The sequence below is a fragment of the Pseudoliparis swirei genome, chromosome 3 (genome assembly GCF_029220125.1).
Source record: "Pseudoliparis swirei isolate HS2019 ecotype Mariana Trench chromosome 3, NWPU_hadal_v1, whole genome shotgun sequence".
NCBI classification, from domain to species: domain Eukaryota; kingdom Metazoa; phylum Chordata; class Actinopteri; order Perciformes; family Liparidae; genus Pseudoliparis; species Pseudoliparis swirei.
The window spans coordinates 1,139,104-1,151,603 of NC_079390.1; the positions used below are offsets into that span (position 1 = coordinate 1,139,104).

The window sequence follows — 12,500 nt, forward strand, 5'->3', positions numbered from 1 at the left end:
TCGCTTTAGAGTTTATTCTCATCTTCCACCTGTCAATCATCTTCCTTTAACACAACACACACAACACACACACACACACATCACAACACACGCAATCCACACAACACACACACAACACACACAAAACACACAACACACACCACAACACACACAACACACACACACAACACACAACACACAACACACCACAACACACACAACACACACAAAACACACAACACACACACACACACAACACATCACAACACACACACACAAAACACACAACACACACCACAACACACACACAACACACACAACACATCACAACACACACAACACACACAACACATCACAACACACGCAATCCACACAACACACACACCACACACAACACACAACACACCCACAACACATCACAACACACACAACACACACACAACACACACACAAAACACACCACACACAACACACACAACACATCACAACACACACGACATACACAACACATGACAACACACACAACACACACACAACACAACACACACACACAGGCTCACTTGTTGATGACGAGGTCGGGGGCGAAGCAGAGCATGCTGCCGTTGCTCTGCTCGTACGACCTCCAGCCGAGGCTGAAGGACATGAGGAACAGCCAGGAGCACTGCAGCAGAGTCATCTGGTCATCCAGGTGCAGGTTACGGAAGCCTGGGAGGAAGAGGAGGGTTAGAGTGACGCAACAGTGCAGTACAGTGGTGGTGATGATGCAACAGTGTAGTACAGTGATGCTGATGATGCAACAATGTAGTACAGTGATGCTGATGATGCAACAATGTAGTACAGTGATGCTAATGATGCAACAATGTCGTACAATGACACTACAAAGAAAGAGTATTCATTCATCTAGTTTAGTCTTAGGAGGATCTGGTGAAACCAATGTCGCAGTGTACACACACACACACACACACACACACACACACAGATCTTAAACAATTGAGGTGAGCAATGGCAGCAATTGCAGTGAGGAGAGAAAGTAAATACATGGAGTGATTATCCAGTCATGAGCTTTGTTTCTAATGTTTTGAAACTAACATGGGGGTTAAACTGCATTTTTGTATATACAGTATATATATAAGTATATTTATTTATATATATTTTTTTAATATATTTATTTGTTGACATATATTTTTTATTTTTTAATGTAGATATATATATAAGTTTCTTTTCTTCCTATAAATATATATATTTTTAGTATTTATTTATATATATCAATATTTATATTTTTTCTTTATATATATATATTTTTTTTCTTCTTCATATAAATATATTTATTTATTTATTCATTTATATATTTAATTTATATCTATAAATATAAATATTTTTGTATTTATATATATAGTGTATATATATATATATATGTATATATATATATACTATATATAAATATATACATACTATATATATACTGTATATACTATATATATATATATATATATATTGTTCAGTTCTTCTAACACTGCCAGTAACAACGTTCCCAGTGATAGAAAGTGATGGTGGGTGAGTCAGAGGGTGGTTTGTCCTCTCGTGGTCACACACAACAGGAAGTAGACACCGCGGAGGTTATTTCCAAAAAGGAAATTATATTATTTACAGCATTTTGCAAGTGAACTTTGCAGCTACTTGAGTTTCATTAAGCAAGAACAATGACGAAGACATGAGGACATGAGGACATGCTCCATTACCTGGAAGGCATGAAGTGAAAGTGATGCCGCTACTAAAGGAAACCGTTCCCTTTGATCTAAAAGTGATGCAATTCCCTCTACCAGCTGCATGTATTAAAAGTAACAAATGACTTAATTTCCCATCAGCGCCTCGGCCCACTTCCCCTCACAGGAGTCTCCATCGCGAGCTGGAAATACACCCAGTGACACACTTTGAGCTGGAGCAGTGATACTCACTACAATCACTGTGACACATGGATGGGTAGGTAGGTAGAAAGGTAGGAAGGTAGGTAGTAGGTAGGTAGGTAGGTAGTAGGTAGTTAGGTAGGATGGTAGGTAGGTAGTAGGTAGGTAGGTAGTTAGGCAGTAGGTAGGTAGGATGGTAGGTAGGTAGTAGGTAGGTAGGTAGTTAGGCAGTAGGTAGGTAGGATGGTAGGTAGGTAGTAGGTAGGTAGTTAGGTAGTAGGTAGGTAGGTAGTTAGTTAGGTAGTAGGTAGGTAGGATGGTAGGTAGGTAGTAGGTAGGTAGGTAGGTAGTAGGTGGGTGGGTGGGTGGTGGGTGGTTGGGTGGTAGGTGGGTGGGATGGTGGGTGGGTAGTGGGTGGGTGGGTGGTTAGGCAGTGGGTGGGTGAGATGGTGGGTGGGTGGTAGGTGGGTGGGTGGTTAGGCAGTGGGTGGGTGGGATGGTGGGTGGGTGGTAGGTGGGTGGGTGGTTGGGCAGTAGGTGGGTGGGATGGTGGGTGGGTGGTAGGTGGGTGGTTAGGTGGTAGGTGGGTGGGTAGTTAGTTGGGTGGTAGGTGGGTGGGATGGTGGGTGGGTAGTAGGATGGTGGGTGGGTGGTAGGTGGGTGGGATGGTATGTAGTAGGTGGGTAGTTGGGTAGTAAGTGGGTGGGTAGTTAGTTAGGTGGTAGGTGGGTGGGATGGTGGGTGGGTGGGTGGGTGGGTGGGTGGTTAGGTGGTAGGTGGGTGGGTAGTTAGTTGGGTGGTCGGTGGGTGGGATGGTGGGTGGGTGGTAGGTGGGTGGTTAGGTGGTAGGTGGGTGGGTGGTTAGTTGGGTGGTAGGTGGGTGGGTAAGTGGGTAGTGGGATGGTGGGTGGGTGGGTGGTGGGTGGTAGGTGGGTGGGTGGTGGGTGGGTGGGAAGGTGGGAGGGTGGTAGGTGGGTGAAGGTGGGAAGGTGGGTGGTAGGTGGGTGGGTGGTGGGTGGGTGGAAAGGTGGGAGGTGGGTGGTGGGTGGGTGGGTGGTGGGTGGTGGGTGGTGGGTGGTGGGTGAAAGGTGGGTGGTTAGTGGGTGGGTGGGATGGTGGGTGGGTGGGTGGTGGGATGGTGGGTGGGTGGGTGGTAGGTGGGTAGAAAGGTGGGAAGGGTGGGTGGGTGGGTGGGTGGTGGGTGGTGGGTGAAGGTGGGTGGTTGGGTGGTAGGTGGGTGGGATGGTGGGTGGGTGGGTGGGTGGGTAGAAGGTGGGTGGTAGGTGGGTGGTGGGTGGTAGGTAGAAGGTGGGTGGTTAGGTGGTAGGTGGGTGGGATGGAGGTGGGTGGTAGGTGGGTGGGATGGTGGGTGGGTGGGCAGGTGGGTAGGTGGGTAGATGGGTGGGTAGATGGTTAGGTGGGTAGATGGGTAGGTGGGTAGATGGTTAGGTGGGTGGGTGGGTGGGTAGGTAGGTGGGTAGATAGTTAGGTGGGTAGATGGGTGGGTAGATGGGTAGGTGGGTAGGGTGAATGGTAGGTAGATGGTGAATGGGTAGGTAGATAGGTAGGTAGGTAGGTGGGTATGAGACTCATTTGCCACCAACACGTGGTACGGACAGAGAATCGACTCAACAGACCAGAAACAAAGAAAGCAGAAGACGCCCCGTCACATGGGACCATCACAAAGATGATGAGCCCCTAAAGCTAAAGGTGTTGATGAAAGAACAAAGTGCTGCCGGCGGGAGGCGTCTGTTACCTGGCAGGGACTTGGCCCACTTGACAGCAGAGATGACCTGCTGCCCGCCCAGCCGGTTGAGCGTGGTCATGAGGCGCGAGGAGGTGTCGGGCAGCGTGCTGTCGTAGCCCGAGAAGATGACCTCGGGCTCGATGGCCTGGAGCACGGACAGCATGGTGGGCACCAGCTGGGGCATCGGCCGGGGGATCACCGGCACGGGCATGGTGGGGACCTTCATCTTCGTCAGCTTCTTGTTCTTCCTCGCTGGGGGAGCGATGTGCGGCGTGGAAGAGGAGGAGGAAAAGGAAAAGGGACAGAAAGATGATTTAACAATCCGTTTGGCTCTTCAGGATAAGAGAGTTCATCGTCATGGTAAAAACAGTCTGCGACAAACATGTATAAAAACATGAAGACAGGACATTCTGATTTAAAACAAGACGTTCAAAAATAGGAATAAATAGATCATAAAACACAGGCATCAACGGCTTAAAAGTGTAAAAGTGAATACGTGTGTTATTGCGTATTGGGGGGGGGTGCTTGGGGTGGGGGTAGGGGGGCTTAATAGCACACAACATGGGATAAACATTATTAATATTAATACACGTTCCCTTCATCAATGCATGTTTTGCTGTGTTATACAACACGACATGTACATTAACTTCTACTTTTCTTCTGAAAAGACAATTGAGATATATATATATATATATATATTATATATATACTCAAAGTGTGTTCTATATTTTTAGAACAGAAGGTCTCGCTGTGCATCATTTTGACATTTTCTCCCACTTAACACGAGAAGGTACCATTACAAAAAACATGTTTTTTCTCCGAGTTTCTACCTCTGTTTAATTTCCTCCTCTGGCGTTTCTATGGCAACTAAGAGCCTTTCTGATGGGAGTCTATCTGCTGATGTATTGACCTCCATCACATCCCTCTCTCCATCACACCCCTCTATCCATCACATCCCTCTCTCCATCACATCCTTCTCTCCATCACATCCCTCTCTCCATCACATCCCAGGGGGAGACTCCTCTGGTTGTATAGAAGTCTATGCTTCATGAGTTAAAGCTGCATTCTCTCTACTGACCACCAGGGGGCTCCTCTGGTTGTATAGAAGTCTATGCTTCATGTGTTGAAGCTGCATTCTCTCTACTGACCACCAGGGGGCATCTCCTCTGGTTGTATAGAAGTCTATGCTTCATGTAGTAAAGCTGCATTATCTCTACTGACCACCAGGGGGCTCCTCTGGTTGTATAGAAGTCTATGCTTCATGTGTTGATGCTGCATTCTCTCTACTGACCACCAGGGGGCATCTCCTCTGGTTGTATAGAAGTCTATGCTTCATGTTTATGCTTCTATGTCTATGCTTCCTGATGGCTTCCTGATGGCGCCGCGGACGGCCGCCTCGGTGTGTTGGTGCGCGATGTTTTTTGTTGTTTTCGTTTTAAATACTGTTTTCTGCTGTGATTCCCGGAGCTCTTTCACCAGAGAAGAGCTCATGAACATCAGGGGAACAACTCCAGCGGATTTATTTCCAACGTTTTTAACTTCTGTGGAGTTACTGGACATTTTGTAAAGGTGTGCTCACCTTCGCCACGCGGTGAGACGCCGGCGGAGAGGGAACGCTCAGGGCGCTTATGCGGCCACGGAAACGGGATCTCGTACAGCGCTGCGGGCATATTTCTCTCAACGTCCGCTCACTGTGCAACAAACTGGACGAACTCCAGCTGCTGGTGGGAGAGACAGAGACTTCTCCTCATCCTCCGCCCTGTGTTTCACGGAATCATGGCTTAGTGGATCGATACCAGATTCTGCGCCCAGCTCGCTGGCTTCCAGCTGTTCCGGCGGACCGGGACACAGAGCTCTCCGGAAAAGCAAAGGGTGGAGGAATCTGCTTTTACCTCAACAACGGCTGGTGCAACGACGTAACGGTGATCCTACAGCACTGTTCGCCGGACCTGGAATCTTTTATCATCCACTGCAAACCCTTCTACTCCCCACGTGAGTTCGCTTCATTCATCCTGGCCGGAGTTTACATGCCGCCGCAGGGGAACGTGCACGAGGCACAGCGGACCCTCGCCGAACAGATACGGTGTGTGGAGCGGACCTTCCCGGACTCTTTAGTTATTGTACTCGGGGATTTTAACAAAGGAAACCTCAGCCACGAACTCCCTAAATATAGACAGTTAATAAAATGCCCTACTAGAGAGAAGAGCATTCTGGACCACTGCTACACAACAATCAGCAGGGCCTATCACGCCGTCCCTCGAGCTGCACTGGGAAACTCTGACCACGTCATGGTTCATCTGATTGCCTCATACAGGCAGAGACTAAAGCTCTGCAAACCTGTGGTGAGGAAGTTCAAGAAGTGGACCAGTGAGGCTCTGGAGGATCTACGGGCGTGCTTGGACTGTACTGACTGGGATGTCTTCAGGACTGCTACCAACAGCCTGGATGAGTACACAGAGGCTGTAACTTCCTACATCAGCTTCTGTGAGGACAGCTGTATTCCATCCAGCTCCAGGGTGAGTTATAACAACGACAAACCCTGGTTCACAGCGGAGCTCAGGAAGCTAAGACTGCAGAAGGACCAGGCATTCAGGAGTGGGGACAAGGACCTGTACACAGAGTCCAAATACAGGTTTAGCAAGGCGGTGAGAGATGCTAAACGACTGTACTCTGAGAAACTGCAACAGCAGCTCTCAGCAAACGACTCTGCTTCTGTCTGGAGAGGGCTCAGGCAGATCACCAACTACAGGCCCAAATCACCCCACTCCATGAACAATGTGCTTCTGGCAGACGAGCTAAATGAGTTCTACTGCCGCTTTGAAAGACAATGGAGCAGTCCTGAGACCATCCCCCACAGCCCCATCAACAAGCCACAGACCATCAGCCCACCCTCCCCCAGCCCATCAGGGGCTCACACCTCTGGAGCACCCTCCATCAACTCAGCGACGACCCTCGTCATCCTGGAGAGAGACGTCAATAGGCTGTTCAAAAAGCAGAACCCCCGCACAGCAGCGGGCCCGGACTCCGTCTCCCCCTCCACCCTGAAGCACTGTGCTGACCAGCTGTCTCCGGTGTTCACCGACATCTTCAACACCTCCCTGGAGACATGCCACGATCCAGCCTGCTTCAAGGCCTCCACCATCATCCCGTCCCCAAAAACCCAAGATCACAGGACTCAATGACTACAGGCCCGTCGCCTGACCTCTGTGGTCATGAAGTCCTTTGAACGCTGGTCCTGTCACACCTCAAGACCATCACCGACCCACTCCTGGACCCCTGCAGTTCGCCTACAGAGCCAACAGGTCTGTAGACGATGCAGTCAACATGGCCCTTCACTACATCCTCCAGCATCTGGACTCCCCAGGAACCTACGCCAGGATCCTGTTTGTGGACTTCAGCTCTGCTTTCAATACAATCATCCCGTCCCTGCTGCAGGACAAGCTCTCCCAGCTGCACGTGCCCGACTCCACCTGCAGGTGGATCACAGACTTCCTGACCGACAGGAAGCAGCACGTGAGGCTGGGGAAACACGTCTCAGGCTCCCGGACCACCAGCACGGGTTCCCCCCAAGGCTGTGTTCTCTCCCCTCTGCTGTTCTCCCTGTACACCAGGGGTTCCCAAACTTTTTAGGCCACGCACCCCCTTCTACATCCCGACCGGGTTCACGCACCCCCAATCCCCCGCACTTTTTCTTTTTTTGCTCCGAGAAGAGTTGTTGACGGGGGGTGCTCACCTGTGTGCGCGGATATGTCAGCGCGTAACACGGCAGAGCGATGCGCGTTATGGGAGCGGCGGCGCTGGGCTTAGCCCAGAGGAGTGAAGCAGCGAAATTTGTAGACATAGAAACACTCTCAGACAGCAGCTTGCTGTTACGTGCGCCTGCTGCCAGCCTGACTCCGCTGCTTTGGGTGAATGACGTCACGTGCGACCTGGAGGTGTTAACAACTTGTGTGCCAAATCTTTTTTTTATTTTTTATTAATATTCGGGGCTAATTAAAAAACATCCGGGGCTTTAGCCTAGGGACGCCACTGAGTCTCACGCTCAATGCGTGACACTTGAGAGCCCTGAGAATGTTTAATATTAATTATTACACTATTAGACCGCCATTACATTTTTCCTCTCGCGCACCCCCTAGAGACAGCTCGCGCACCCCCAGGGGTGCGCGCACCACACTTTGGGAATCCCTGCTGTACACCAACAGCTGCACCTCCAGTCACCAGTCCGTCAAGCTCCTAAAGTTCGCGGATGACACCACCCTCATTGGACTCATCTCTGGTGGGGACGAGACCGCCTACAGGTGGGAGACTGACCACCTGGTGACCTGGTGCAGCCAGAACAACCTGGAGCTCAACGCTCTAAAGACAGTGGAGATGGTTGTGGATTTCAGGAGGAATGCAGCCCCACCCGCCCCTCTCATCCTGTGTGACTCCCCCGTCGACGCTGTGGAGTCCTACCGCTTCCTGGGCTCCATCATCACCCAGGACCTCAAGTGGGAGCTGAACATCCGCTCCATCACCAAGAAGGCCCAGCAGAGGATGTTCTTCCTGAGGCAGCTGAGGAAATTCAACCTGCCAGGGAGAATGATGGTACAATTCTACACGGCCATCGTTGAGTCCATCATCTGCTCCTCCATCACCGTCTGGCACCCTGCAGCCACAGCCAAAGACAAGCGCAGGCTGCAGAGCATCATCCGCCGGCCGAGAGGGTTATCGGTTGCAATCTGCCTTCCTCCAGGTCCTGTTCACTTCCAGGTCACTGAAGCGGCCAGAAAGATTGTCGCTGACCCTCCCACCCTGGACACTCCTGTTCGAGTCCCTCCTTGGGAGGAGGCTGCGTCCATCAGGACAAAGACCACCCGCCACACCAAAAGTTTTTCCGTCGGCAGTCGGGCTCATCAATGGAACCCGGACTGACTGACTGTCACCCCAGGACTACCACCTCTTCTTCCTCCTTCTTCCGCTCCTTCCTCTTCCTCCTCCTCACTCCTCCTCCCTCCTCCTTCTTCTTCCCTCCTCCACACACGTCACTTTAACATGCACTTTAACTAAAACACACCACTTGAAGCACACACCCAAACACTTCACATTATTTGTTGTCTTTCTGTCGTGTTGATTGTTGTTTGATTGTCATGTCCAAATGTTGCACCTTCCACCAAAAAAAATTCCTCGTTTGTTTGTGAAAACATTCCTGGCAATAAAACTGTTTCTGATTCTGATGTGTTGAAGCTGCATTCTCTCTACTGACCACCAGGGGGCTCCTCTGGTTGTATAGAAGTCTATGCTTCATGTGTTGAAGCTGCATTCTCTCTACTGACCACCAGGGGGCATCTCCTCTGGTTGTATAGAAGTCTATGCTTCATGTATTAAAGCTGCATTATCTCTACTGACCACCAGGGGGCTCCTCTGGTTGTATAGAAGTCTATGCTTCATGTGTTGATGCTGCATTCTCTCTACTGACCACCAGGGGGCACCTCCTCTGGTTGTATAGAAGTCTATGCTTCATGTGTTGAAGCTGCATTCTCTCTACTGACCACCAGGGGGCATCTCCTCTGGTTGTATAGAAGTCTATGCTTCATGTGTTGAAGCTGCATTCTCTCTACTGACCACCAGGGGGCATCTCCTCTGGTTGTATAGAAGTCTATGCTTCATGTGTTAAAGCTGCATTCTCTCTACTGACCACCAGGGGGAGACTCCTCTGGTTGTATAGAAGTCTATGCTTCATGTGTTAAAGCTGCATTATCTCTACTGACCACCAGGGGGCATCTCCTCTGGTTGTATAGAAGTCTATGCTTCATGTGTTGAAGCTGCATTATCTCCACTGACCACCAGGGGGCGACTCCTCTGGTTGTATAGAAGTCTATGCTTCATGTGTTAAAGCTGCATTATCTCCACTGACCACCAGGGGGCGCCTCCTCTGGTTGTATAGAAGTCTATGCTTCATGTGTTAAAGCTGCATTATCTCCACTGACCACCAGGGGGCGCCTCCTCTGGTTGTATAGAAGTCTATGCTTCATGTGTTAAAGCTGCATTATCTCCACTGACCACCAGGGGGCACCTCCTCTGGTTGTATAGAAGTCTATGCTTCATGTGTTAACTCCTACAGACGTTCATCCCTGTTGTAACTCTATCCTCTGATCACAATAACCACGTGTTTTTCTGAAGCTCCGCCCCTTTACCTTCCAGGTTCATTCCGGCCTTGAGGCACTTCCTGAAGCGGCAGGCCGGGCAGTTCTTCCTCCGGATCTTGTCGATGATGCAATCGTTCCTGCCTGCACACAGGTAGTTGTGCTGACCTGTGGGAGAGGAGAGGGAAGGAGACTCGTGAGCTGGTCTCAGAAGGGTTAGGGTTAGGCCGGCCCGCATGTATTATGACCACGGGGACCACCTGCTGAGCTCGGACAGTCCTCTTCAGCAGGTCGGCGACACGTACTGTATATATATATATATATATTTTATATGTCTGTATAAATTCATATATATTTATATTTATATATTAGATATTTATATATATTTATATATATTTCAGTGTGTAAGGAATACAGGGAAATGAGCAGATCAAAGTATTGTTATCATCATCATCATTTATAATAATTATTCACGTATATATATTATTAAAAGTGTATTTATTTACCATCTGTGTTTTGCCGTGCTCTCCATCCTTCACAGAGACAACGAGCAGAGGAGGAGGAGGAGGAGGAGGAGGGAGAGGGGGAGAAAAGAGAAAAAACAAAAAACAACCTTTATAACTACTGCAGGAAGCGTTTTTCAAAATAAAACATACACGTCAGTCTGAGCGCTCTGCATTTACAACACATCATTAAAGGTCAACAATCAAACTGATGAAACAGTTAACCCAACGGAGACCACTGTTCCCTCCAACCTTGGACTCTATGAGATATCATTTAACGTTCTGGAGCCTAGAAAAGAGAAAAAGCTAGAAGTGTTTCATTGTCGTGCAAAATAAAAAGCTCCAAGAGCTTAAAATAAATGAGTGTTTGGGACAAAATGTACAACAAAAGTAGCGAAAACATGTACAACAGGAATAGATCCACCCCAACAGGACATGTGATTACAGCCGGGTGGAGATGTGGTCACGACTCACTGGTTCACAATATATACAGGGTTCTTACACATGTTGACCAATGGATTACCAGGACTTTTCCAGGACTTTTCCAGGACTTTAAACCAAAATGTCTATGACCAAACTAAAATCTTGGCAAAAACATGAACAATTTAGAACATGTTGCGTATTGAGAGCGTACGCCGGCTTATATTTTGAGCGTCTTTCTTTAAAAAACATATTAATTATTTCAAACTCGGCGTAAATGAACATGTGATTATAACAAATGTCCATGAATTTTCCATAACTTTTATGATTTAAGTTTTTTCCATGACTTTTCCAGGCCTGGAAATGACCATTTTAAGATTCCATGACTTTTCCAGGTTTTCCATGAGCGTACGAACCCTGATATACACACAACCTTTTACAAAGGTCAGGGTTCAGACATGCTGACCAACGGATTTACAGGACTTTAAAACCACATTTCCATAAACCAAACATGTTGTGTAGACACGGGTAAATACCTTAAAGGAATGAGAGTTTTAAACAATAAATATGTATATAAATGTGTATTCTTTTAATCAAACTGCCTAAATGAAAATGTGAATATACTGTAACACATTTTCAGGACTTTTAAAAAACTTTTGAGATTTTTTTAAAATCCCATGACTTTTCCAGGTTTTCCATGAGCGCATGAACCCTGGGCGATGTGTGCGGATACATAACGGAGGGGGGGGCGACCGACCTTCCACGGCCCTCTTGAAGAACACCTTGCAGCTGCCGCAGGTCACGACCCCGTAGTGGCACCCCGAGGCCTCGTCCGCGCAAATCAGGCAGATCTTCTGCGTCGGGCCGCCGGGCTTCGATTGGCCGGCCAGCGCCGAGCTCACCGTGTCCCCGGCTCTCGGCGATGAGCTGGAACGCAAACAGGGAGAGAGAGAGAGATAAAAAAAACAATTTATTTACATATTTATGATTTTTACAATTTCTTCAAATACTGTGCTAAAAAATGCTGGGGGGGAGAGAGAGAGGGGGAGAAAGAGGAGAGAGAGAGAGAAAGGAGAGAGCGGGGAGAGGGATACAGAAAGGGAGAGAGAGGGGAGGGAGAAAGAGGGATGGAGAGAGGGGGGAGAGAGGGAGAGAGAGAGAGGGAGAGGGAGAGAGAGGAGAGAGATGGAGAGGGAGAGGGAGAGAGGGAGAGAGAGGAGAGAGATGGAGAGGGGGAGGGAGAGAGAGAGAGAGGGGAGGGAGGGAGAGAGAGAGAGAGAGAGAGAGAGAGAGAGAGAGAGAGAGAGAGGGGGAGAGAGAGAGAGAGGGAGAGAGAGAGAGGAGAGAGAGAGAGGAGGGGGAGAGAGAGAGAGAGGAGAGAGAGAGAGGAGAGAGAGAGAGAGAGAGAGGGAGAGAAAGAGAGGGAGATAGAGAAGGGAAGAGAGAGAGGGAGAGAGAGAGGGGGAGAGAGAGGGAGAGGGAGAGAGAGGAGAGGGGAGAGAGAGAGAGGGGGAGAGGGAGAGAGGGGAGAGAGAGGGAGGGGAGAGAGAGAGAGGGGGAGAGAGAGAGTGGGGGAGAGGGAGAGAGAGAGGGAGATAAGTAAAGATGAGTGAGCAGAAAAGACGTGTGTGATGAAGAGCTGGTTTCAGGGCGGCTCAGTGGAACGTTGTACGGTTGCTAGGCAACATGAAAACTCTCCCGTTGGACAAAGACGGCTGACGAAGGGAAATATGTAAACAAAACGGATTCATAGATTCTGTGTTTATTGTGCTTCCGTTTCTCTGAAGAGGAGGAGGAGGAGGAGGAGGAGGCCGGAGGCGTC

At 49.0% G+C, this 12,500-nt stretch overlaps 1 protein-coding gene across 1 annotated transcript in view; it reads right to left on the reverse strand.

The window, feature by feature from the left end:
* The window catches only part of LOC130191540 (glucocorticoid receptor-like), a gene marked incomplete at its 5' end in the record, with an annotated part of 58,568 nt that overhangs the window by 8,611 nt on the left and 37,457 nt on the right, over positions 1 to 12,500 (reverse strand). Inside the window, 5 exons of the mRNA XM_056411171.1 lie at positions 540 to 684; positions 3,640 to 3,882; positions 9,807 to 9,923; positions 10,262 to 10,288; positions 11,436 to 11,605. Of these exons, the coding sequence (XP_056267146.1) occupies positions 540 to 684; positions 3,640 to 3,882; positions 9,807 to 9,923; positions 10,262 to 10,288; positions 11,436 to 11,605 (702 nt within the window). The remainder of the gene's footprint in view (positions 1 to 539; positions 685 to 3,639; positions 3,883 to 9,806; positions 9,924 to 10,261; positions 10,289 to 11,435; positions 11,606 to 12,500) is intronic.